The sequence below is a fragment of the Symphodus melops genome (genome assembly GCF_947650265.1).
Source record: "Symphodus melops genome assembly, chromosome: 3".
Classification (NCBI taxonomy): Eukaryota; Metazoa; Chordata; class Actinopteri; order Labriformes; family Labridae; genus Symphodus; species Symphodus melops.
In genome coordinates, this window is record NC_136693.1 from 13,401,340 (window position 1) to 13,429,333 (window position 27,994).

General features: G+C 40.9%; 1 protein-coding gene across 3 annotated transcripts; it reads left to right on the forward strand.

Moving 5' to 3' along the window:
• Positions 1-3,846: 3,846 nt before the first annotated feature.
• Positions 3,847-27,804, forward strand: rnf111 (ring finger protein 111). 3 transcript variants are annotated; one of them, XM_079339417.1, is made up of 16 exons: positions 3,851-3,959; positions 4,301-4,363; positions 7,457-8,414; positions 13,286-13,418; positions 17,687-17,841; positions 18,716-18,910; positions 19,457-19,848; positions 20,359-20,611; positions 22,182-22,542; positions 22,631-22,756; positions 22,930-23,047; positions 23,957-24,037; positions 24,885-24,980; positions 25,263-25,349; positions 25,757-25,860; positions 26,262-27,804. In XM_079339417.1, the coding sequence occupies exons 3-16, from the start codon at positions 7,541-7,543 to the stop codon at positions 26,377-26,379; spliced, it is 3,093 nt and encodes a 1,030-aa protein (XP_079195543.1). In that variant the 5' UTR covers positions 3,851-3,959; positions 4,301-4,363; positions 7,457-7,540; the 3' UTR covers positions 26,380-27,804. The 3 variants fall into 3 exon arrangements, with proteins under 3 accessions (XP_079195544.1, XP_079195542.1, XP_079195543.1); XM_079339416.1 differs by having other exon boundaries at positions 3,848-4,363; XM_079339418.1 differs by lacking the exon at positions 25,263-25,349 and having other exon boundaries at positions 3,847-4,363.
• Positions 27,805-27,994: the final 190 nt, after the last annotated feature.

A 27,994-nucleotide genomic window follows, 5' to 3' on the forward strand; every position in this document is an offset into this window, starting at 1 on the left:
CAGGAGTCAGCTGAACCGCCAAGGAGACGTCGTCAGGAGTTGGCCGGACCACAGAGGGGACGTCAGTAGTCGGCCGGACCGCTGACGGAGAAACAGGATGAACCTTGCAATCCAAAACAGGGAGTTAAAGCCGCTCAGCAAGCTAGGAACACAGACACAGCTCAGCAGACCCAGGAACAGGGGACAGAAAGTCCTCAGCCAGAACAGGAACTGGTGGCAGACAGCGCTCTGCAGGAAGAGGAACATGATCCAATCCGCGCTCCAATGGAACTCGGTGCAGACGACACTCTGCACTAACAGGAACAGGAAGCAGTCAGTGCTCTGCCGGAACTGGTGGCAGACGGCACTCTGCAGGAACAGGAGGCAGGGGCTCTGAGGCAGAGGCCTGGGTAGAGACTGGACTGAGGCTCTGGGGAGCACAAGGGCAGAGTCACTGGGGCGGCGGGAAAACGGGAGCCATGGCGGCCACTTCTTTTTCTTTGGCCCCAATGACTATACCAGAAAATGGCCAGGCGGGTGGCAGTCCATGGAGACTGCTCTATCCCAGCAGTACTCCTGGCCAAACGAAAACAATTTCGAAAATGAAGTATTTTTGAAAAAGGGTCCACAGATTCAAAAGTTTCCTCTGGGTCCATTTAGTCGATTCTGTGACAGTGGGTGTTGAAAAACACGGTGGAGAACCCAAGTGCAGAAAACACTTAATTATTTAATACACAGAAAGGCAACAAAACTACTCACAAAAAGTGTCCAAAACAAAGTTCATCAAAATCCAACAGAAAATCTACAAGAATAAAATCAAGGTAAATAACAGGAGCAGAGGGAGACAAACAACATTCTACAGAAGACAATGAACCAACGCAGAGGGAGACTAAATAGACATGGGCTAATCAGACACAGGTGAGACTAACGACACAGGTGAACACAATGAGGGCAAACAACACTGGAGGGAAACTCAGACAGGAATCAAGACAATACTGAGAACCAGAACTACAAATGAAAACAGGAAACACTAAAGACTAAACTAAGAAAACACACAAGAGAAAACGGGTAACACTCAGGAATAATAAACCAGAACTCAAAACTCAGAAATTAAATGTACACAAAACCAAACCATGACATCTGCAATACATTAACTTTAGCATGAAGTGAATCCTTAAAATGCATGGTACATCCTAGAAATTGACGCAGACAAACAGAGAAAGTAGACAATACATTAGGCCCCAAACTTATAGTAAAACATGCTGACTCATTTCATGTTTTTAATAAGTTGATCTTCTCAGTATTGATTCATCAGATCAACTATGACAACAGAAACATAACCACCTGTTCAGTCACAGTGCTTTCATTCTCGTACTAGAAATCAAAAGAAAAAGAAAAAACAGTGTCCAACATAGATGAAACTGTGTTTATCAGCTTCCAGACACATTTGATTGGAGTTACCTGTTTGTACCTTTAGGGGCCATGATAAACAACTTCACCATCCACATATGATCTGAAAAAGACCAGAAAAAACAACATAATTATAATTATAATTCTTTAAAAGTGGTCTAGAAATTACTTTGCAATCTCAAGGAGAGGCAAGTAATATTTACTTAATGTTCATCACTAAAGAGACGCCTTGCAGAACAAAATATAAACCTTTAAGGTCATTATATTATTATTATAAACAAATACGACTCAAGCAGAGTCAGAAAACGCAACGCGAGTCTCCCATGCAATGTAAAATGACGCGATGTTGAAAAAAAGAGCTTTCTAAAAAGCTACGCTGAAAAGGGCCACTTTATCTTCTAAATGTGTGCCTTTTTGTGTTGAAGAACACATCAAATCAAGAATTGACATATTCTTAAGTCATTATCAGACAATTTTAAGTGTTAATTTGGAAAAAGGGGCCTGCAGAATGCTATTTAAGCCGCTAATAATTTTTCTGTAGCCTACTTGCTGAGAATATATCTCAATTAGAATTCGCCAAGATCAACTAAAGCAAGTGTTTAAAGGAGACATTATTAAAAACCTTCAAATTCAGTCAAGAGTAACACTAACAAAATGTAGTTGTTTTATTTTAATTATATCTTTATTATGAATGGACAAATATTGAATGGACAAAATAAACATGTCAGCAGAGATAGTGACAAGTGTCCATCCAGTTTTTTAGTTTTAAAGTTCAGATCAACAACAGAAAATTGAAAAACAACATGTAACTAAGAACTGAAATCAGGTGAGGGGGGTCACCTGCCGCCGCCATCAAAAAGAAAAACATCAATAGACATTCATAGAAATAAACACATCAAAAGACAGTGGTACCAGTGATATCAGAAAAAGTCTGCTCTCTCAGACAAAGACAACCCAGATGTTCCAGATCCGTTTGTCCATTTGGATTTTTAATTGATAGGACAATTTTTCCATTTTAAATATTTCAAGAGTTACTCCAAACCAATCCTTAATGGAAGGTAGAGTTGGGCTCAACCATCTCCTTGTAATCGTTTTTCTTGCTTGCCACCAAAAGTAACTGTAATAGTTTTATCTCACTCCTGCCTTCCAGAAAAGAGACACGACCCGGAAATAGAACCTCGAAGCTCAGAGGAACTTGAGTGTTAAAGACCTTACTTAGAGATGTCTGAATACCCCTCCAGAAGGCACCTAATTTGGGACAATCCCAAAAGATATGGTAATGAGGTGTGCTGTTCTGGGATCAGTGGCACAAAGACTGACTCTTCTGGGTTGAGTAACACAGATAAAGACTGTTCTGGGATCAGTAACACATAGGTAGACTGTTCTGAGTTCAGTAACATATAGACAGGCTGCTCCGGGATCAGTAATACAAAGATTAGTGCAAATACTCGTGATATCTTTCTGATATCGTGGTGCAATACCATCGCACTATAGCCTACATTAAAATAACATACATAATTTACCTCAACAGTGTCTCTGTCTCTCTGGATTACTTTGCTTGTTAATTTTGTTTTGTAATGTAGCATCATTGACTGTAAATATTACGTGCAGCATACACCCAGAAGTTGTCATTAACATTAAAGTATAAAAAAACTCTCCTTTGTCAACCAAATGAAATTGTTGAGTTAAATTATTCACACTTTCTTTGTCTTGTGACCAGACGATAGCTGCTGAATTCAAAAGCAGAAAAAAGGCGCAAAATAACATGAAGTGCTCGTCAACTAAGAAATGGCTAATTCTATTGAATTGAATACATTAAAAATGATCTTAATTTAGAATTACATAAACATAAAGATTATATTTAATGCAACCAAAATAATCAGATACTATCTTAAACATTTTTGTTTGAAAGTTACTTGAATGATTGCCACAAAATCAAGGACGCATTTATATTGAATACATTTTATCAGATATATGAAGTTAAATTTACATGACTACAGAATCATTTATTAGTGTACTGGGTCATATTGCTGTTGGTTATGTTTAACGTGATGTTTGCATGCTGCGCGAATACAGTATAAATTATTAAAATATGCGTAGGCTGATTCCCCCCCCCCCCCCCCAAGACTAAGGTCTGGTGACGGGTCTGAGTGTAACCACCATAATATTTATTTATGGTCCTCATGGTTTCCACATGTCCATAACAAAACCACTAGAGAGTGCTGTAGTACTTTCGATAGATGTGGAGAAGGGATACCTAAAAACGATATTTCATAAACAGATGACTCCGCAGAGCTCCTAATAGTCCCCTATCGAAATTAAACAGGAAAAGAAGCTGATGTCCCCTTTAAGTCGTTTTTTTAAATTTCCAAACAAGTACTTCTTCGAAATGCAAAAGTAATTTAGCAAAATGTCGTAAAGTGTCGTAAAAATATCTGGCAGCGATTTGGCGCCCTCACGCGGCGATGAAAGCAGCTACTGGTGTTGTAGCAGGCGAGTAGACGACCTGCTGGGTAAACAAGAGTAGATGCCTCGAAAGGCAGGAATGGCACCTTCGTCGAGGGATAATAGTGAGACATTTCTATCTTGACAAATAGAAACAAAACACAGAGGTCGCACTGCCTGTTGTGAATCGATAGGGTTAATTTTTGAGTCAAAATGGCTGAGTGTATCCCGGTGTTTGATGAGTGAAGTGGAGCTAGTCTTTATGTTAGCTTAGCTCGTAGCCATCCTGGGCCCATTGCCCTCGATTTTGCTTCTCGGATCAGCTCGGGACTTGTGTTGTCAGTTTCACAATCCCAGCAGCTAACGCACTCTGGTTGCGTTTTCTTATGCAGGCCTGTCTAGTTGCAGTAAGACTTAACATTAAGGGAAAAGCCAATTTTTCAACTCTCCACATCTTCTCCCAAAGGATCCAACCTCGTATGTTAAGAAAAGGACGGTGACACATTTGGAAATAAGGACTTAGACGCAGGTACGTGTTGTCTTTGTTGTCTTCTGTCTGGAGTATGTGTCCGGCTAGGTGGCTAGCTATCCCCTTTTTCTTAAAAAAAAAAATTAAAACAAGTTTCATACAATTTTGAAGCATAATTTAGCCTTTCACATGTCCATTAATACGAGTTTCTCTGGCCTTGGTCACTTTAGCTGCGTTTGTGGGTCCGAGGCAGACAGCAGTCGAGCTTTTGTAATTGCTAATCGTTGTTGTAAGTCTGCATAGACTCAGTTTCAGGCTCAATTTCTATCAAACAATATAAACCCTTAAATCATAGTTTGTGCTTGCAGACTGCTTGATAGTCGTTTCACGGACAGAAAACACAGCAGCTCAATAGTCCTGCTTCAGTCGCACATCTTGGATGGGATTTATTGTTGTCATTATAGTTACTATATATACATGTATATTCTGTCACTCTTTCTCATGATAGTTTCGGCTGTGTCTTATACTTGAAGTGTTTGTTCTTCTTAATGATATTTTGTTCATTATACTTCCTTGATTGATTAGGTCTGTCATCTGAGGCCCCTGGACCATGCATGGCATTGCGCAGCTTTCTATGGCAGCTCGAAAACTCTGTATTATTATAAAATATGAATATAAAAGCAAGTTTTAGCTGTGCATAATGTGTTTCACAATATTCACATATGACTGGATTCATAAGAAAAGCAGCCACGGGCTACGGGCACCATCTACTGCTTCGGGTCAACTGACAACCAGCATGATGTGAAATAATGAGATCAGAATGAATAATGAAATCACTTTAACAGCTTATTTAAAGCAGTGAAATATACAGGAACCCCATGGACACCTTTACAGTCTAATGAAATCACCCTGCAGCGAACACCATAAGACATGTTGTGTGACATTATTAATGACACACTGCTTGGGACATGAAGTGGACATTCGGGTTGTAGCTCTGTTCTGTTTTCTGAAAAGCCGATGTGAGAGTTACATTTGGGAGTCATCCACAATGATGTAAAAAGTCCTCAATTGAAGAGGAAATTGGATGCAACATTTTTTCAGAGCAAAACATCCACACTTCTACTCACTATTGTGAATAATATGGGCTGGACTAGCCACATATTTGTTTTATTTCCTTGTGGTATATCCCTTGTACTTGAAGATGGCCACATATTCAGGGTCAGGACAATCTGTTCCTAAATAATTTGATGGAATAGTGGTTTCATATTTTCTGGTTTTCAGATTACATCATATCAAGATGTGTGGCAGGCTTGTGTGCGATAACACCACTCCATATAGTGCATAAGTCTGTGATCTTTTTTTTTTCACACTTCTTAATATTCTGAGTGTGTTTTCTAAAGAAGCACAGCTTGTCACTGATATTACTGCAGATACGGAAAACCCTTTGAGATTAATGGCACGGATAGACATAAAATAAAAGAAATCAATGCCAAAAAAAAACAAAACACACCCAAACTGTTCAAGAAGTGTGTGAGTGTGTGTGTGTTGTGTTTAGGGTATCCAAATTGACCTCCTGGATCATTACTGGAGCAGGTCAGGTCATTTTTTTAATGGGGGTGTTATTATCTATCCTGAAGCCTGAGAGTATGTGAAGGCCATGCGACCTGGGAACATCACATCTAAAATACAAACCATTAACACAGTGAATGTGTTACATAGCATGCACATTTATCACAATATCTTGCTCACTGACACAGGAGATATATATTGGAGATATATAGCAAAAAATAATGAACTTTTCACCAAGACTGGCTAATGAGGAAGGGAGCATATACGTCTTATTGGTGAAGTTTTCGTTGAAGCAGAAGTTGGTTGCATATGACGTCTATTCACTATATTTAAAGCATTTCCAGTGTTTTAACAGTTGAAGGCACATAGAGTATTTACAGACACCAGTTCACCCGTATTTCAAACCCACACAGAGGCTGCTTGGTTCACACAGCGCACAAAGATTACAAGAAAGAGTCCAACTTTTTGTTGTATAAAGGCAGAAGCCTTTATGGCATTGCTGGAATTTGGCGTTGCTGTGGGAGAGCTCACACTGCCATGAAAATGTGCCCACTGAGTGAAGAGTCACCTTGTCTCCAGAGTCAGTTGTTGGGGCACAAAGGTATGGACTGACATTTCTCGAAGTCGTGAAACAAACATGAGAATGAATTTGATGTGAGATAGCGTGTCTTAATTTAGCCAGATTCATGTACTGGCTGAAACATTTCAGTATTGACTCAGCCTTTACTTGAGTCTGTGAGTGTTTACAGTCTATCTTTGAACACGCATAACAAGCGACTGCTAGTGAGTGAATGTATTTCCTAATGTATAAAACCTTAAAGTATGGTTGTAGGACGAATGTGCTGTTGAGTGCACTGTAAAAATCGGTGATATTAGAGGTTTCTTCTGAAATAACGAATGTCAGATATTTTCATGAAAATAACATCTGAATCCTTTTTATTGGATTTTTTTTTTTTCTTCTTTTTGAGTTGAAAAGTTGACCCACAAGACTTGTAATGATCCCTTAAAGTGTTTATCTTCGACCAGTTAAGTATTTTGCCAACCACTTTTGTGTTTTTCTTTTGATTTGTGTATGATTGCCGTCGAAGATTGATAAACTCTTGGGACAATCTGCCCTCACTCTCTGCTGCTTGAGGTCATGTTGCCTAGTATCTGTTCGATGCTCTGCACGTGGTCAGATCAGAGAGAGATGTCAGCTGTTCCATCTCTTTCTTAAATACATCGATAGTTGTCCGACACATCATGTTGTATAGAAACCTTGTAATGGCCTTCTTTTATACTGTGCACTCTGCTCTCGTCCTGTGATTACATATTCAGGGGGGAAACATTTCGAAAACAGGAATTGTGTAAGTGAGGCGACTTCACCTAATTTACTGCCGATAAGGTTAAAGAAGTAGACACAGGAAAAAAACGACACAAGACAAGGTCATAATATAATATAATGCAGAAAATGATTCCTGATATTAATGGAACGTTTGTAAGGTCCAAATCTGTTCACTGGTGATATGTTTAGGAACTTGGCTCTGATGCGTTGGAATGATTTGTGCCCTTTTTTAACCCTTTTTCTTTTCCTTTTCTATTTAGGTTTCTTTGAGATGCAGCGAATAGACTCCTAGGATCCGATGCGTGTGCCCTCAGTGTTTGCTCTTTGAAGTCCGACCTGCCATCATGAAGAGTGAGGTGCCTTCTGAGGCCCCCAGCAGACAGGAGCATTTGAAGGAGCCACTGGGGAACCCGGAGGCCATGGAGGCAGCCAAGAGCTTCCCCAACAGCATGGAGATGATTGGAAAGGCCGGCAGTGAATTTGAGACCCTATGCGACTCCCGGCATCTGCCTTTGAGGGACACAGGAACACACAGGGACTCAGAGCGGAGCCTTCCTGGTCGCAGAAAAAGAAAGGGACAACAGGCAGGGCCCTCAGACTGCTCGTTGAAAGAGGGTCACATCAGTGAAAGTTCACTGGCCCCTCAGCGTCCCCGGGTGGAACTTTTACAAAACCCAAGTGAGGATGAACATAATCATGAGTCATCTTTCAGTGACTGTGCTTCCTCCCCTTCCTCTAGCCTGCGATTTGGTGACTCGGACACTCTTAGCTCAGAGGATGAGGGGGAGGCTGAAGCAACAGGGGGCCAAGACAAGGCCCCTGCCCTGACAACAGGAGCTGCTGGAGTTGGCCTGCGTCCTGTTCTGGGTCGAACTCGGGGAAGTCGCTCTCATAAGTGGGTGCGGACAGAGGCAGAACCAGTCCTGTTAAAGCGGCCATGTCTGAGCAGCAGGCACCCTCTGCATAGGAAACGATTTGTAAAAGCAGCTCCTGGTGGGGGTCCGCGGACTCAAAAGCAAAAGGAAAGACTGCTACTGCAGAGGAAGAAACGTGAAGTTATTGCTCGTAGGAAGTACGCTCTGCTCCATAGCACCAGTAGTTCCAGTGATGAGCTGAGTGGTGACTCGTCCTCCCCTTCGTCTACTGAGGCAGAGGATGAGCTGTATGTAGATGTCAGCAGCACCAACAGCCAACCCAACAGTGCTAGTGTCGCTACAGGTAATTACAAACCACTACTCAGTAGAGGTTGTATCTTTGTATTTTAATATCAGTATCTAATCTAACATGGTGTTTTACAGTATGACTTGTGCTTTCAAGGCTTTATCATAATGGGTTTCACAATTTAAACCAACAAGCAAGGATTATAAAACATGCGACTAGTTTTGCGCAGCATACTTAGACTTTATATTCAAAACGGTTCAATACAAGAATTTCCCCATGTTCAGTATTTTTTGTGGTTGAAACGTTTTCCGATGTCCAGCTTGAGCTCAACATAAACACACAGTCCTATATGTACACGCCCCCCCAGCTGGCTCCGCCGATACGTCTTGCCTCTGTTACTACCTCCAAAGACGGTACACAGAAGACATCGCCCTGTCCCCTGCATTACACCACTGACATTCAGTTTGAAGGCAAAATGTCACAAGGGTCCAAATATTGCTGCTTAAAACGGCAGTCTGAACAGGGCTTCAGACAAGGATCACAGGAAAACAATGTGAAATGATAAATTATATGTTTTTTTTTATTTTATTTTATTTTTTTAGGCAGTGTTTTATCTGGTTCGAGTGGCAGCACAATGTCACTCGGCCCAGAATCTTTCAATCCTTCGTTATAAAGTTACAAAGTCGAGCCCTGGAATTATGAGTCACAAAGCTCACAAACGCCAGGACCTCTCATGCTGCAGAAAACTCCCAATTCAGCATGAATTAACATATTTTAATTGAAGTTCATTGATGCAACGTGAATTAATATGCACTGATAACAGAACTGAAAAACAGAAATGGCTCGTGCTGGAGAAGAGGTCATCTTGTGTTGTGAATTGGAAGCTTTAACTACATTTTTCATTTTTAAAAGGTTTCTTTGTGCGTGTGCACCGTATGTTTTTTTGATGACCTTTATTGGTCTATATTGTTGCAATTTTTCTTGCTCTTAAACAGAAGACTTGCACTTCCTTGTTTCATAAAATTGGCTGTATTATACTTGTGATTTTCAGAAAAGGTCTTCTTTTACAGAGTGCAAAGCAGGATAGGCGTACACATGTCGTCATTCCACACCAGGTGATTTCATTCTGGCTCTCAGCCAATGAGAGAAAACAGAGGACAAACCTGGTGTTGTGTTTGACAGAACTGAAAACACAAACATCTCTTACCCTCCATTTCACACAACAGCCTATTGCTCTTCTGACGTGTCCCAGGTCTTCAGTAAAACAAAGTAACCAACATACATGGGACTAATAGAGTAGATATGTGTTTGTAAAAGCTGAGGTAAGCTGATAATGGAGTTGCCAGTAAACTCTGCTTTTCAAGGCCAATCAGCTGGCAGAATGTAATGAAAACTAAACGCCTTTCTACCTTTTTTGAAACAAGTTCATGAAGCATTAATCCAAACCAAAGCTTTCGGATATGCTTTTAAACTAATCACAATATGGGGGTCCATGCCATTTTTAACCAGTATATCATTTAAAAAAAGGCTGCACTTGCTTCAATGATTTCTTCATGCAGTCAGTTAGCCTGACTTCTTTGGCCCTCCGGGAGTATGGAAAGTTGGTTGTTGTGCCTCCATGGTAAGATGCAGGTGGGAGAACATTCAGACACTGTGGACTTGCATCCTTTGCATAGAAACAGAAGGTCTCGTAGGGAAAACAAAGCATTTGTTTACAGCTGGGGAAGGCAAGTGATGAAACCTGCTTTGTAGATGTTCACAGTTGGAGCAGGTGTGTGATGTAACCAGCAAACCATTCAACCATTACCTTTAAAAACCTCAGGCCTACAGATGATAATGAATATTAGGAGGCAGAAACTAAACTTTGTTTTAACTACTAATTCTTTGATGCACAATTCTAATAAAGACACATTGTCTTATAAGCCAGGATCAAACATCTTGCACTGTTTGATCTCAAGCATATTGAATGTCCTCTTACAGCCAACAGATCAGAAGGCTAACTGGATTAGAGTCCTGGATGTTATCGTTGTTCTTCCATGCTTTGTTATATAGTTCTGTTAGAAACAGCAGCTGCAAGTATTGCTTACCTCGCCTCGTTTGTGTAACGACCTGAAGAGAAGCAAAGCAGCTACACACACAGGGTGCTAAGCAGCAGCTCTCAAGAGACGATTGCAATAGAAATCACACTGGGGAGTTAGCAGATCACTGAGTGATGTGCAAAGACACAGTACAGTACATTGCACTACTGCAGCGTTAAACAAAAAACACAGGCTTTGCCTGCTGTTTGTCTACCTTCAGATCTGAACAGACCCCTCCCTGACCATGTCCTTCAGTATCAATTGAAATGTGTGAATTGATGCTGAAATGATGACGTAAGTTGGTGTCTACTGTTATAAGAGTTGGGTATTTGTCACGGATAACTTTGACTCGCACATAATATGTATGACTCAGCAACTCTCTCTTCACTTTGTGACAATAATTAGAAACAGGTGTGAGGCTCTAAGTATAAAGAACATAATGTTTGCTGTATGTATCCTATTTATTATTCCTACAATTATATAATCGATTGTGAGAAAAGATGTTATCATAAGTAACTGTTCATTCACTTTCTATTGCCAAGTAAGTCATCCCTTGATGCTGCTGTGATAACAAAGGAGTATCTGAGTGTCATGTTTACTCAGACGTTGAATAGTTAGTTGTGTTTTTAATCATTTAGATTTGATTGGTCCACCACAGCGTGTGAGAGGAACTAAAGCAAAGGACACACTAGCTCTTGTGTGCAAAGCTACAATTTGTGCATCTTACTTTGTCATAGTGGACTGTGTTTTGCTTCCTATATATGTACTAATAATTGAAGGTAAATATGTAGGTATGAATTAATTGAGGCATATTTTAATCTTCTAAAGAAAGGCTGGAATGAGATGCTTGAGCTTGTGAATATTTTCCTCTTATGGTCTGTATAGTTGTCCCTGAATGGGTTTTTAGAAAGAAATGAATACTCATTCTGTTACGTAGTTATTATGTCCTGATGTTGATTTGCCTTTTACAACATCAGGAAGATCAGACGTTACCTGTCAGAGCATGCCTCACAGCTCCTGGTACAGACTCTTGTGATATCGCACGTCGACTTTTGCAACTCCTGACCGACAGCCTTCACCACAGGGCCATGATGAGTCTGTAGCTAGCATCTTCTCCTCTGTCCCCCCCCCCACCAACGAACTACTAAACTCCATTCGATCTGCATCGAATTTTGCACCTTTAAGAAAAAAGCTAAAGACCCAGCTCTTTTGAGAACACCTTCACACTTAATGATACAAATAATGATGATGTTTTTAGGAGGTTTTTGATGTTTTAGAACTCTTAAGAACAGTTGTTGTTATTGTTGATGATGCTTTACCTCTCAGCACCTCTTTCTGATGGGACTTAAAGCTGTTCGTTTGCACTTACTGTTGTTGTTTCCTCCTTTCTACAGTAGATCCTTGCTTGTGTAGTATTTACTCTGTGATGTTTGTTCTACAGTATATTCCTATTTAGAACTACAACTACTTCCTTCAGATCTCTAAGTGGTGGTTATATTCCAGGCAGAGAAGAAGAGTGATCTGTTTTGTGTGGAAAATAATCTCAGAGGGCAGATTTGAAAGGTTGAAGGAAGAAAAGGAATCTTAGTGCAAACTGAGTGGAGCACTGGTGACCTACATTTCTAATGTTAGACTGTTAGTCTGCTGATATTTGCTAGTATCCGACCAATATCACACTTCTTTGCTCTTGAAAAAAATAGGGAGCACAGGAAAATGGCAGGACTGGGGAAGAGAAGGTGATCAGCATTGAAAACATTGGTTATGGCATAGAAACATGCCACCGTGTTCACACATTTTTGCATTTTAAAAGTAAGACAAAAATAGCTGGTTTTCTTAAAGGTGCTTAATGTTTTTTCCTCACTGTTTTTTTCCTAAGCATATTATCAAAACATGTTTAAGACATTTTACATGACATGTCTTCCCTATTTATTCTAGTGTAATTGGATTTATTATTTATTTATTTGTTAGGAACAGTGCATATTAAGGAACAGCTCCAACGTTTACAGCTGCAAAAGATACCAGATTATAGCAGAAGTGCTCGTTTCCATCTGTTGTCCCTACTCAGGTAACAGAGAACGACACATTACAAATAAAACACAAAGGCACAAGTGGCTCAAGACAATAATAGAAGGTAAAGGTTGAAAGGGGTCACAGACTTGGTGTTCTTTTATCCACTGTTTGAGGTGTGTTTTGAAGGTTGCATATGTGTGAGTCTCTTATTGTGAGTGGGAGAGTATTCCAATATTTAGTTTCTTTTAACTGACAGAACAGATTATCTGAAGGTCGTGCGTCTGTGTGGGACCTCACCGTCTCCTCGGGCTGTGGCCCTGGTGCCGATCTCACCAGCACACTTCAGCTTTATAAAGTCCTTCAAAGGAGGAGGAGCAAGTCCCTGCAAGATTTTATATATAAAATATGCATTTTCAAAATAAACAACATGATGGAAATTGAGTAAGTTATGTTTATCTAAAACAGTGCAATAGTGAAATGAAAATGGCTTTTTGAAAAAAAACCAAAAAAATCATTGATTGTGGGAGCATTCGAGCAGTATTAATAGTCATGAAGGGTGATCTGTCTAAAATTGTTAAAACTAAAATTTACCGTCTTTGTTAATTGTTTAATGTGTTTTCTAAATGTTGTGTCCTATGTTTGACCCAAATATTTAAAGTCATTGACGAGACTAAGCTCGACACCATCCAGGTAAACGCCGGACTGCTGAAGTCATGAAGACCGTTTTTTTAACGTTTATAATTGAAGACATGAATCTTTGACCCAGCTTTGATTTCTTTGCTTTGTTCTGATTACAATAGTGTATGTCAGTGCTGTAATTGGTTAAACTGGTTTGCTCAGGTGCTCTGGACGAGGATGTCGTGGTGATTGAGACCACTCCAGCTCCTGCTCCTGCTGTCCCTGCAAGCGAGGAGATCAACGTCACGTCAACTGACAGTGAGGTGGAGATCGTCACAGTCGGAGATGGTTTCAGGTAGGCACAAAAACATTTAAATAATGAGCAAGTATGATTCCCCCCCCCCCCCCCCCCCCCCCCCATTTGCTATGACACAATCGAGACTGTGTGCATGAAGAAAATTGACGTTTGTGTTTCAAATGTAGTTCACCAGCTGGTTCAGTGGTACATGGAGTTCTTAAAATGGAAGAAATGGGTGGGTGGCTGCAGTGTAGTGAGTGATGCAATGGATTTACTTTTCTTGTGGATTCTAAAGCTGGCCAGAGAAATTTGTGGCTCTGCTATTTCAAAGCAGAGCCACCTCTATCTCACTCAGTGGCCATGTGATTTTGCTTTCACAGTAACGGGCAGACATAAAGCTTACTGCTTTTGTGACTGATAGCCTGTTTCATTGGAGAACAGCCAGAAAACAAGGAGCAGAAATAGTCAATTGAACAGATCGTAGGGTCTTTTTATTGGTTTAGGCCACTCACACATTTAAACCAAACATGTTGCCACTAGAGGTGGGCGATATTGACCCTAGACTCTAGGATAAGGTAAGGTACGGTAAGTTTATTTATATAGCACTTTCCAGACATCAGGTAATTCAAAGTGCTTTACACAGGCACACAAAGCATTTTGACATTTCACAAGATATTAATAAAAACAATATACACATTTTAAGAAGGTTGAGTTCTGACAAATATTTAATTATTAATAGACTGAGTTCTTGCTTTAAAAACAGGTTAGTCTATGGAACAAGAATGTCAATGGAAAATGAATAAACGGGGGAACCTCAGCACCAAAACCCTGACACACATGGTGCCATGATGGTGGGAATAGATATGAGATATCATCATATAAATCCATTCAGTACCATAGTAAAACATAAGCCCAGAATCACATCATGCTCTAATGTATACGGTTTCCACTAATCTCTACGGCCATGGTTTAAAGCATAAAGTTCATTTTACTTTGTAAATATTTAGGGGGATTACATTGTGGATAATGAAATAATTAAACATGATCAAATGTAACTCATAAACTGCAAAATACTAACAAAGTAAAGCAAGGCATTTCCAAAAGATAATCCCTCAGTCATTCTCTGTAGCTCACTTCTTTTTTTCCTCACCACACTGACAATCTTATTTTCTTATTCTCATAACAGTACTCCTTTCCACCCTGTGTCTCTCCTTTTTACTGAGTCTATTTTAATGTGGCCTGAGAAGCGTTTCAAAAGTTCCTAGAAGTGAAGTTTGGAATGCTATGGCTTGTCCAATCTGCCTGTTTTCCTGACTTTCAAAGATGTCCTGGCTCGCTAGAGAATGTTGGGATGAGCTTCCCTGAAGGGGGGGGAGGGTAGCAGGGCAGCAACGGGGCGGGGAATCAAAGGCCAACAGAATCGAGCAATGAACGCTTTGTTTACACTGTCAGTGGTCTCACTTGTGAATGTGCGTTTTTGTGCGTCATATTTACGGTCAGTCTTTCAAGACAACTTAAACTATTCTCCACAAAATGAAAATGTCAACCAGACATGGCTCAATGACAGAAACACTCCAACACCACTCACTGAGTCTTACAAAGTGTCCATTCAACCCAGCAAACAGGTTCAACACAAACGAAACATTAAACACAGACATGAAGATCTACAAGTAGTCTCAAGGAAGTTCACATTAATGCACACGTTTCTGATTTGCTTCTGTGATTTCGATAACGTCTCATAGTATTTTCTATCATGTCTGGACAGAGGTGTTTCTGTTCATAACTCGCCTGTCTTCAATCCAAGCAAAATCCAGTTTAAACCAACAGCAGAACTTTGAGTCATGGCACAAAACAATGCTAATATTTGGCCAACTCGGTCATTTTGAACCCAAAGCAGTTCCTGCTCTACAGCTCAGTGACGCACGGTCAGCACAAATTTCTTTAATTGAAACTGCTAGCTGTATTGGACTTGTTTGTGTTACTCCACCGTAAACTCACTAGGGGAGCGTTGCATCAGGAGAACATTCCAGTGCTTTAACAGTGCTCAGTGTGGCGTGCTAAGCAGAACACAGTGAGCTACAATACACACAGATTGCGAAGCTGATGTGATCATTTAAAAAAAAAAAAACAGGCTTTGATTCGGCCCAGCAGTCATTCTGCACATCAGCTCTGGACATGAAAGTAGTAGAGTCTCACACAGCTTACAAAGTAACTATGTAGATTTCTGTGAATGTGACGTACCGTACCTACTGTCTCTTTAAAGGCTAATATTGATCCTATCTGTGGAAGTAATTTTGTATCTTGTTTAAGAAAGCTGAAAACGGTGGGTATAAAATGTTCTCAATCGACACTGATCAACCTGAAAAGTCACCAGAAGTTATGAGAAAGTCTTTTTTTTTTTTTTAAAATACATGCTGTGATATAATTTCAGACTTAGAATGATTGATCTTCCTCTTGTTATTTACAGAGTTAAGCATCAGATCAGTATGTCAGCCATTTCCCTTCTAATGGTCCAGAGTTAGAAAGTGACATCACCACGTCCCTGATTGAGGCGACAAAGTTGATGCTGCCTTCAGCCAGTGTTAATCCTGATGATGAGCAGTTTTCGTCTCTTAGCAAGTGCTCCTCCTAACTCCCGCCTTGCATTAGTCATTCCCTTTAAAAACATGCACATCACTTCACTCTCTGTTCACTGCTCAGCCTTCTTTTTGATCCCTGGGGTGCCTGCCTCACATCAACCTGATCTTTGCCAAGAAACCCATTCCCATAGTGTTCATGTTTACAATGTACTGTTTTCCTCTCAGCTACGCCCCCTCACACACACACACACACACACACACACACACACACACATACACACACACACACACACACCCCACCCTCAGGAGGCATGGTGGTAAACAGATATTTACAAAATAATCCCAGGTCGACTCAATTAGGAACTCCTCCCTGGATGCTAATCCTGCTCCCTGGTGTCAACCTGAAGCTGAGGAGTCCGTCCAATTAGAAAAGAAGACAGTCAGCCACAAGGCTGTCGCAAAGAGAGACACAATATGTTGCATATTCAAAGTTAGCATGCCACATATAAATGTATTTGTCCGTGATTGATCATGAATCACTAAGCTAGTCAATGATTTAGTTACATCAACATGAAGCTGTGGCTAACAGGGCAGGGATTTTGGCACTCAAAGTACAGCCCTCTCCCACTGCTCATTTGTATATACTCCCAGGGAACAGCAGTCAAATCCCCCTGCCACAAAGCTCCATGGTATCCAGCTTTACGGCACTCCTGTATGGTCTCCGGTCCCTCAGGCTCATCCCCCCCTCCCCCCTCCATCTGATCACATGGCTTTACGGCACTGTGGGGGGAAATGCAGTTATTCCCTGGCCTCTCACTCCAGTCTCTGAGAGCGGAGGGTAGAGCAACAAGAGCCTTTGAGAGAGAAAATTAAAAAAAAACAAGTGGGGGAGGGCTGAAGGCAGGATAGGATGGGTATAGAGAACTTGTAGAAGAGAAAGGAAGAGTGTTGAATAATGTTAAAGTGTTCATGGATAAGGAGTTGAATGATTGTAGTCTTAAGCTTTATTCTTTTTTTAAACATAGGACTCCTTCACCGTACCTCGACCCCTGTTTGACATCATGAAGTCACACCAAAATATCGAGAGCTTTTCCACTAATTAGAAGGTTGATGCCACTCGTGGGTCCTTGTTTGTTTGTTTGTTTGTTTGTTTTTTCGTTAAACTTTGACTGCACATTTCAAATCTTAATAGCCTACATAAACTCACTGCATTTATGTAGAAACTTCCTGTATTTTTTCTGATCGCCAAAGGAAACAATTTCACAATGCCAGTTTTTTCTACTATCATTCAGCTGTTCTTTACTTTACCAGCTCAGCCTGCTTGAAACACTTTTATCATGAGCCTTTTATGCCTGATAGAAACAAAAGTTATTTGTTGAAATAATAAAGGCTGAATTGTAAACATGTGTGTACCAGAGTTTGGACCTTGGAGTAATAGTAACAAAACCAGATAGGTCATAGATAGTTTTTAGGGTTAGGAGTTACATCTGTGCGGTTTTTGTCAAGAGTATTGCTACAGACAACAGGCAAAAAAGTGTGAACATGAAGAAATCAGTCCGGATCCAGAATGAACTGTAAACACTACGTTTGCACCAGCTGCCTTTTGTCAAAACATCAGCTCTCCTGGAAGTGAGATACCAAGTCTGGCTTTAGCAAAACATTTCACTGAGAATCTTCCTGGTGAGACGGGCACTATGTACGTGAGTTAGCTTTAATAGTTTTATTTTTTAATGTCTCTGTCTACAGGTCACGCTCAGTAGGAGGTCTGGGGAGGATTTGGGCCAGTAGTTGCTCCCAAAATCGTCTGCAGGAGACTCGAGGACGTCACAGACTCTCCACTGTCATCCAGCCACTGCGTCAGAATGCTGGGGAGGTGGTGGACCTCACTGTGGATGAAGATGGTAAGACCAAGCATTATGAACACGGGGCTTACGTTTCTGCCACCGTTCAGCTGGGATCCTTGGATATCAACATATTTAACAAGCTCTTATTCTCATTAGGATGAAATGTTTTTACATATACAGTCTATAAGTTAAGTTTGACACTTGCTTCTGATATTTACAGTCAGGTGAAGAACATGTTTCTACCACGGGTGTTCACAGCTTCCAAACTTTGTCTCTGATGCTTCGCATGCACATGGCGCTTTCTTCTTTTCACCCCTCTTTAGTAGATCGCCTTTCAAGACGATGCAGAGTTTGGTTTCAAGCACAAATCTGTCACATCGTGCTGTTGTTAATTGACACAATCAGAAATCTCGTTAAAAATGATCTTAGCACTTCACAAAAAAATACTGTATGACCTAGCAACTACAAATAGATGACATCAGCATGATGAAGGCTGCTGTCGTGCTGAAACGCGTCCATTGTTTGGCTGCTCTTACCCAGATAAAGGAAATGTAAATGACATTCAGTGAGCGGATGTTTCTGTCTCTTTTTAGTCACCTGAAACTGTCGAGTCAGCTGTGTCATTTTTGAGACTTTATCCATCACTCACTGTCTTTTTCAGCCCACATCCAGGACAGAGGGTAAATTGTATAGAACTGTGTATAAGACCGTTTGCATTTCTAAGGGAAAAGATGTAGAGTATGACAGGCAGGTGGATCTTTCCAGAGAGTGTCAACTTTATTTGAGGTGAACTTAACATGAAAGTCATGCATTTTGAATTTCGAGTAAAAACTGATGTATAGCTGATATGTTGTTTTGAAAATGTCTTGGATCATCTTTGCAATACATTTGCACACACATGCATTTCTGACATGTTTCTCTCTCTCCATAGATCTCTCAGTTGTGCCAACGACCTCTGGCAGCATTCACCCTCAAACAGTTAGGTCGTCATCCTCATCCTCCTCCCATCATGCCTCTACCTCAGAGCTCAATGATGCCCCAGGCCCTTCCTCTAGCTGCCCAGGCTCTATACCTGAAAGTATGCACGCACAGAGGCCAAGTGGCTCTTCTCGCACAGCCACAGAGGGTAAGACTGCTGTAACACTATAGTTTAAATGTTGTGTTGCAGAGCTTTACTATATTTTATGCTTGGTATGTTGACTGTTTTTTACCCTTAGCTTTCATGAAACAGAGTGTCACTGTTCTCTTTAGTGATGCAAGTTTCTTGGATAAACATCCAATATGAAGTAATAATGGCTCCTTTTTATGTGAACAAACAAACAATGTCAAGAACCTCCTCCCTTTGAATCACACTGAATCCCCTTAAGCAATAAAAGGTTTTAGCATTTTTACACTAAGGTATGTGTTTGACATATTTTGATTAAAATGTTTGGAAGTTGTTGTCTTCTTAAAATTTGCTTCATAATGCATTTCAACTTGTTTAGAGACAACTTTGGTCTCAGATTACTGTCTGACAGATGTCACACATACAGTTTAATGATGATGCATTCAGTGTACAATCTTTTACGGAGTAGTTTTCCTGGTATTAACAAATGTAGCCGCCATAGGCCACTTTTATTATTTTGCTATTGTTGACCTTTATGTTTCTGATCACATTTCCTGTTCCCATCAGATGACAGCAGACCGTGTTTGTCAGGCACAGCTGGTGAAAACACAGGCACAGCCATGCCCAGACTACCATCCTGCTGTCAGCAGCACTCTCCGTGTGGGGGTCCTTCCCCTGGTCACGTGTCGCTCAGCCACTCCCACTCGAGCTGCCTACAGGCCTCGTCATCTCAGCAGACCGGCGGCACTCAGCACAGCCACGCTCACAGCCACAGCCACAGCAGCGCTCACCACTTCATCCACCATGTTCATCACCCAGCACCACAGCCCCCCGGCACCCTGCCCTTCCAAGAGCCCAGCTGCCAAGTGGAGCGACCGACTGCTTTGCCCGCCCCCTGCGCTGTAGTCAGCAGCAGCACGAACAACAGTAGTAGCAACGCAGGCCACTACCATGACCAGGTAGGCCTTACCAACGTAGTGCAGTTACACAGCTGTTTTAAAATGACTGCTCCGTTTGTTATAAAAGAATGTCCCTTGACCTCATGCTCTTTGTAGTTATGTCCCAAGGGTTGAAGAAGCAAATGAATTTATTACAAGAGCTAAATAATGTCCTTTGTAACTATGACAGTTATTGGAATAAGGTATTACAATGACTTAGCTAGGCTGCCCTGCTTTGTAAAGGGTTTACTATACAACACCCTCACATTTGTTAATGTAGGTCATTGTCCAACACAAGATGAGCTCTCTGTCTTTAGAGAAAACAAATGTTCTTCTTGCTCTAATTTATACTTGTAACTAAGAGAGAAAACTAAAAGAAAGTGCAAAGAAGTCATGGGACATGGTTGTGTGTAAGTTGATTTTATTAAACTGTATTTGACTGAGACCTGAGGAACAAGGCCCTCAAAAGACTCATTTAGTATTCAGCAGGAGTGGTTAGTCCTTTTTATCAACTCCGCCTTCCCATCACAGCAAACTCTGCCAGTGGACCTGAGCAACAGCGGCGTTCGTTCTGCTGGAAACAGTGGGGCTAGTTTCCATGGCAGCAACTCAGCCTTTGACCCATGCTGCCCAGGCTCCACGTCACGGCCTCCTACTTATGTTTCCCAGGCCACCCCTGGGCCCAGTCAGCCAGCTGTGGTGGACTCGTTCAGCTCGTCCATGGTGGCTCAACCCCAGCCGCAAACACAAGCCCAACCCTGCAGACATTACATGCACCCCTCCTGTGAGTTCACCACCCGCACCAAACCAGACATTCAACACTAGTAGAAGTCCGTCATGATTTGCAGTCAGAGTGGTTGTGGTTGACACTTAGAAGAAAGCATTTGGTCATCCTTATGTAAAGCCACGTTTTTGGTAATTAATAGAGAGAAAAAGGTTTTGGGGGAAATATCTAAGACATGTTTTTTTTTCTTCTTGACAAGTGAAAGGGTGTGTCTGTGTCCTTGTTTGCTTGACAGCAGCTGGCAGGCTGCCAGAGTGCACATGTTAACCCACAGGGGACACGGTAACGTGTACTGTAGCTTACATTTCATAGGGTCGACACCATGATGTTAGTTTCATTAAAGATTAAACAGACTTGTGTCTAGCCAAAACAAAGGTTTCTTCCTAGGATAGAGTAGTAGTAGTTTATTTCAGTCAGCATTTATAATTTCTCCTCACCAAAAAAAAAAAATATTAAGCTAGATCTTAACCAGAAAGAAATAGATCGAGGTCCAGTAGGTGGAGTCGATGGAAAAGGCCTACGTGGATGGTGCTCTGTGGATTTTTCTCTTAAAATTCAAATCAACTAAAACTATTAAAAGTAGGGGGCACACAAATGGAATCACTGATTCCTCCCTTTCTGGCGTTCATTACTCTCTCAAACACAGTGCTCGAGATTTACAGGGCAGATATGTGAAATAATTTCACTTTGGTTCATTTCAAGTGTCACCTACTGCATTTGGTGCATTTTCTTATTCCCAGTGTCATAGCACTTGTGAAAACTGGCAGACAGCTGCATTCCTGAAACGTAATTAAAGCAAGCCTGGTGGTTAATGTGCCAAGTGCTGTGGGAACTGTACCAGGCAGGAGTAGTTAATTGCCCTTTTTACTCTGAATAGCGCAGTACGTATGGGGAAGTGGTGTGACGAGGCTCCCTGGTGGGATCGTGGTAGGAGAGGTAGTCGGTGCCGGTGCTCACCTCATCATTTGACTGCCATTTGCACAAGAAGCGAGGAAGTCTTCACCAAGAAGACGACAGAACAGCTTTATATTTATTAAAGGGGTGACTTAGTAGTAGTGACAGAGATCATATTCTGTTTAATAAGAAACACACCAGTCATACTAACCAGAAGAGGTTGTCAAAAACAGCAAATCTTGTCACAAAGAATCATTTGTTAGACGAATAGTCGAGAAGTTCATGTGCTGGCATAAAATATAAACGATAACCCTTATTTTACACAATGCATAACTAAAATCTTAAATGATTCATCTTCTGCCATTCTGTTTGTATTAACTAATCCCATGAAGTAACAGACTATGAAAAAAAAATCATCCTATTAGCAAGTACTAACCTGTGCAGCTGAAGCCTGGTACAGTTCTATTTCACCGCTGCCATGAATATCTTCCTGTTTCAAACATTGTGTAAATATATGGGTGACCCTTTGAGTAGAAGATGTAGGCCTTCATTCAGGAAGCTGGGAGTTACTGAGAGGCATGTCAGAGTCGGGTTTCAACGCTTCATTGGGAGGTATTGATATTTGCCTTTATAATGTACTAACTTTTTTTTTTTTTTTTTTTGTCCTCACACCAAGATGGCCCTCTAGCACGATCACTGCATCATCAGCCTTCCTCCGCCTGCCCTCACTCCCACGGGAACCCCCAACTCACACCTCAACCTCCTCAGGGTGATTATGTCATCCCCCACACAGTCACCTTCCATCCACCTCTGTCCTCCCACCCTACTGGCCACGGCGTGCCCCCTGCCCCTCCCCCTCCCCTGTCTACCCACCACCTCTCTAGTTCAAGTGCCCCGCTGGCCCAGCACCTGCCTGCGGACCATCAGACCTTGCCTCACCATATACCTGCGCTGGGGGCCTCCGTGCAGAGGCTCCACCAACACGAGATGCTGCAGAGGATGGAGGTCCAGAGGCGCAGGATGATGCAGCACCCTACGTGAGTATGGATCTCACACAGAGGTTTTCTCCTCACATTTGAGTATTTGTATACATTTGAGAGCTTTTTGTTTTCTTCTCTCCTGCAGACGAGCACATGAGCGTCCTCCTCCACACCCCCACAGAATGCACCCGAACTACGGCCATGGACACCACATTCATGTGCCTCAAACTATGTCTTCCCACCCTCGCCAGCCTGAGCAGAGGACAGCATGGTCAGTATCAGAGGCAGGGACCCTCCCCAGCAGTCTGATTAAAACAATTTAACCCCAGTTTAATGTTCGCTGTTTAAGAATTCCACAATGAAATGCATCTTGGATCAGATGGAGTTCAGGTGTTTGATTCGATGACTGATCAACTGTTTTTTTTGTTGTTTGTTTGCTGACAGGGAGCTTGGCATTGAGGCGGGAGTGACTGTGGCACCGTTCCCTTCAGGGCACCTGCACTCCCACCTGCCCCACTACCATCCTCCCCCCAGACTGCACCATTTCCCCATCCCCTTCATGGTAAGAGCAGCCCTCAGTGCACATGCATACATTAGCATAAATGAGAAAGAATCCCTTTTATATCAAATCTGGCTTAGATTAATGGTTTTGGCTTCTTTTTTTTAGAAAAGCAGTTATTTCAAGGATGGTTTGGTGGACAGTATGAATAATGCATTAGTAATTAATAGTAGCAAACCAGGCATTTCAAGTGCTCTCTCAACAAATCCACAAGCAGGGAGACGGTCCTGCAGAAATATGATGACAGTTTCCTGATGTTGTACTTTTTTTCCTTTGCATTCAGCACTCCTCTGTTGCATCATTTTAAGCCAGTTTTTTTTTCAAAAATGTTTGAAGCATATCCACAGTATTACAACATGCATGCTCGAAATATGAGGTTAGAGAAGTAGAACCAAAAGACATGCAAGGGAAATGTGATCAACGTCCCTCGCCAGAGTGAATTATTTTCAAGTTGTTGACATCAATAACCTTCATGATAAATAATTAGTGTAAACACATTCAGAGCATTTGTTTTTTAAAATACATCAAAGATGTTTTAACTCACTTTACATGCCAATCACCCTCAAACAAAATGTCAGTAAATGGAGCACTTAGAATCATCTGGAGGCCAAAACACGACTCTAAAAGAGTGAATGTATAAAAGTTTACAGTCAAATGACATTAACACTGACAGCAAATATTATGGACCATCACCAGAAGCTTTGACACAATGTTACTGGAGCCTTTAAGGCTTCATGTTTTGAAAGTGACATTGTGAAATGTAGATAAGATAAAGTCCATTGATCTCCCATTAGGGGATCCTCTGTCCACTGTATCGTCTATATTTGACTGCAGTAAAGAATCCTTAAAAAACTAAAGGAAACCCAAGAGTAAAACATAATGCAATATGTCTGTTTCTTTGCTCCTTCACAGCACACTGGCATATCTGAAGTGACCTACCCGCACATTCGGTACATCTCATCTAGAATGACTGGTTTTGGAAGAACCTATGAGGTGAGAAGACATCAATATTCAGGGCTCTGTCAAAAAGCTTGACTCATCGACACATCTCAGTTTTCTTACCAAAGGAATGAGATGTTTTTAGAGTTTACACATTTGAACTATTTCTAACAGACAAGAGCCCAACATATCAATGTTGCGGAGAGAAAAAAAAAACTGTTATTGATTTTGTCTGTCAACCAACATCTTTCTTAGATCTATGACATTTAGATAAACAGATAGATAGACATTTATTACATTGATGCCTCAGATGCAGTAATCAAACACTCTTCATGAACAAGCATCACTGCTTGTCCCTGGAGAGGGATCATGCTGGTTATAATCCATACAGCACACTCTGCTGGTGAAAGAGCTGCTAGAGTAATACAATAAAAGTCAAGTTAAAGGCTACTTGACTGGTGAATAAATCTAGTAATATCTGCGATAAAATAGCTTCTACTAATAGCCACTGAATACGCTAATATCAACCGATAATAATGGCTGGGTGATTAATCGGTCGGGTTGTAAAACAGACCATGGGATACTATGCCATGGTAAAAATATTAAGAAAAAAGAGATAAAGCTGCCTCTTAAACCATCTATCCTGAAGAGACAGGGGGAGGTACACAGGTTGCATTTCATATAGATTTAGCTGTATCAGGCCCTGATTTCCCACCAGCATGCACACAGCTCTGACAGTCTTAACATAGAACAGACATTCGTGTGACTTGATCGTATTTGTTAAACAAGTAAAAGTCTCTGCATGAAAGGTTCACGTTTTACTGCAAGTTAGCTGCCCCATTGAACTCCCAAAATGTGTCTGTCATTTTCATTGCTCTTTGGTTATTGTGCTTTCATCCAGGACCTGCTGCATTTAGAGGAACGACTGGGGACTGTGAACCGAGGAGCCTCTCAGGGAACCATAGAGAGGTGCACTTATCCACACAAGTACAAAAAGGTGAGGATTTCTGACAGCGTGTGCACTTTGAATATCCTGTTCATTACATTTTGTATACACTGTTCTACGTAGTGCATGCCTTTCACAGTTTATTCTGGGACAGAGTGCGCAGTGGTCTTTTGTGCTCATTTCAAACGTCTGATGTTCTGCCAACATTTAGCAAAATTCTGTAGTGTGTTTTACCAAACGTTGCAACTGTGAAGACATTGTTGGGGAAAAGTTTCCTTAGCGTTTTCCAAATGTATCTAAATAAGCAATCTAACACCCTGCCACCCAATACAGAAGGTGTTGGAGAGAGACATTGACCAACAGTTAACCCCTGAAGCTTGGGCCTCTATTGGGAAAAATATGCACGCAACCCCAGAATCGGTGAGAAATAATGAACAAATCAATTTGGAAAGATGTCTCTGCTCACATGTACAGTAGATGTTAGTTTTATTCTTGGGGGGCCAGGGGATTCGGCTTAAAAATAAATTTGATTTGGGTAAATGTCATCTGTTTAGCATAGAGACAACAGATAGAAAGTTTTTTTTTTCTGTTTTCAGGACAAAATGACCATTCTCTCTGTCCCCAAAAGAATCTTAATTGTTCCTGTTCTGTTTGCTCTTGTAGTTAACTCGTATCTGATACAAACGTAAATGTGTTAAGATTGTTACACACAGTGTGGTAGTTGAGCAGTTTTATGTGGATTCATAGAAGTGTTAAGCTTTTTAATGAGTCTTCTGAGGCAGCTTCACTGATCAAACCTCATGTCTCCAAATGTTTCTTCCAAACAGAGAAAGCTGCACGGTAAGCAAGACGAAGATGAGGGCGCAGATGAAGACACAGAGGAAAAATGCACCATCTGTCTGTCAATACTGGAGGAGGGGGAGGACGTCAGGTAAATGCCCCCCCTGCCTTCAGCCCCAGCCCCCCTGGGTGTTTCTGCTGTATCCTGTTCCCCAATTACGCTTTCAGATGTATATATATATTTATACATGTTTCTCCCCCCCAAAGGTTCATTTAATGAGTAGAAAAAGCCCAGAGTGCCTCAAAATTAGCAGCCTCATGAAGCTGCTTTTGGCACTCCATGATTTTCTAATCCGTGTTGGTTTGAACACTGAGCATTATGGTGACAAACAGAAATGCGGGTATAGAGTAAAAGCTGCTGATAATAAAAGAGAGGCTCACCATGTTCAAGCTGATGATAATGTTATTTTAAATACATCATGTTTTTTTTAAGCATTTTTCTAAACCCTGTTTTAATATTTCTTTTCTCTGGCTCTTATGTTTCCCCACCAGGCGCCTTCCATGTATGCACCTCTTCCATCAGCTGTGTGTTGATCAGTGGCTCCTCACCAATAAGAAGTGCCCCATTTGCAGAGTGGACATTGAGGCGCAGTTGTCTGCTGAGAGTTGATGCTGTTTTTTTTTTTTAAACACCCCTTTTGTTGAAAGAATTTATTTTGAGATCATTTAAATTTTTTTCTTCAGTACTGCAGTCAACCAAAGATGGCATGAATTACCTGCGCAGCTCTACTACGAGGAAAAAAAAAAAAAACACCTGACAAAAAAGCATCGAGCCTAGAGTGCCAGCTATCACTTATTACTACAACAGCTAGAATTCTCCATTAAGGGTATAAGATTTTATTGTATTTATAAAGCTTTTATGTAGCTTTGATTGTTTCCTCAAGTGTCATTTTTTGTTTTGTTTCTCTGCATGTCTCCTTGCAATGCATTTCTTTGCACATATAACGTGGGCTCAACACAGCCCAACAACTTGCAGGTGAGGATAGCTGCTCTAGTAAAGATGCATTTCTGTAAACCTAATGCCTTGCTTTACTAGAATAGAATGTCAGCCTCCAGTAAAAAATACAAACATTGCAGGATTCATTTTACCAATCATTGTATTGATTAGTTTGTTTAGAAGATGTGGATTGTTAGTGAAAGATGTTTTTTTTTTTTTTTCTTTTCTTTTTTTTTTTTTTTAATAAATCAAAACATTCCTAACTAGGGGAATATGTTAACAGATCGGCTGCTGTATAAGTGCACACCCAGTATTTTCTAGAGTGGAAATAAAACTGATGTTCACCTCACTCCCAGAATATGCACATGCTTAAGAAGACACTCTCCTCCAGCACCTTTGACTAGAAACACCGTCTGATGTATTTTAGAGAACAAGAAACAAAAGAATGTCTCATCCCTCTCTCGACTGTTCTTTTTAAACTGAGAGATTGTTGAATCTGCTGTGAATCTTCTCTTGCTTCTGTTAAACACAGGCCTGTGATAGTTCAATAGGTTTCTGTAAGATGACTTCAGGTCTTAACGTGTGTGAGAAATCCAACATGAGCCTGTGACCTGGGATTATAATTTTCAGTTTGATTCAGGCTATGGCATTTACTTTGATTTCCTGTGTGCTTGCTTGTGTCTGTGCTGAGGGAAATACACAGCTCAATTTTGGATAAATATTTACTGTTTGTTCTCACACTTTGAACCATTTTTATCCATCCCCCCCTTTGTCTCTCTGTAGTGGAGCAGCAACCACTGTGGCTGCTGCGAGAAAGAAAAACACTAATACTGTTGACTAACTCACTCGCGTAGTCTTGCACAAGAGAGAAAAGGGTAGGAGCGTAGTAGTGAATATGAGAGTGCACTGAGGCCATGTATTTCCACTCTGATGAACATTAAAAAAAGACTTTAAAAAAAGATATTTTGAATGGAGTGTTTAAATGCAGTACTTAAAGCAGGTATCCATGCATTCATTGACTTAAAGGCACCAGGATCGTATTCTGTGGGATTTATATTAGTTTTAAAAATAATATTAATAAACTTGGATAACTCTTGATTGAGTCTTTTCATGGTGTTGTCATTGAAAACAATGTTTGAGGAATCATTAATATTACCTTGTGCTGTGAAGTCGAAGGTGAGTCCAATTTGCAAAAAAAAAAAAAAAAAAACGTTTCGAGAGATCAGACAAATTGTCCAATTAGACATGCGATTTCTTGCAACAAAAATTCTCAAATTATTCTGGATAT

What these genes read in the sequence shown, in the direction of transcription:
- rnf111 (XM_079339416.1), top strand. Translation starts at nt 7,541, where the DNA reads ATGAAGAGTGAGGTGCCTTCTGAGGCCCCCAGCAGACAGGAGCATTTG. An exon ending in CCTCACTGTGGATGAAGATG is followed by an intron (nt 17,842 to 18,715) that starts GTAAGACCAAGC and finishes CTCTCTCCATAG; the next exon opens with ATCTCTCAGTTGTGCCAACG. An exon ending in TGCACGCAACCCCAGAATCG is followed by an intron (nt 25,350 to 25,756) that starts GTGAGAAATAAT and finishes TCTTCCAAACAG; the next exon opens with AGAAAGCTGCACGGTAAGCA.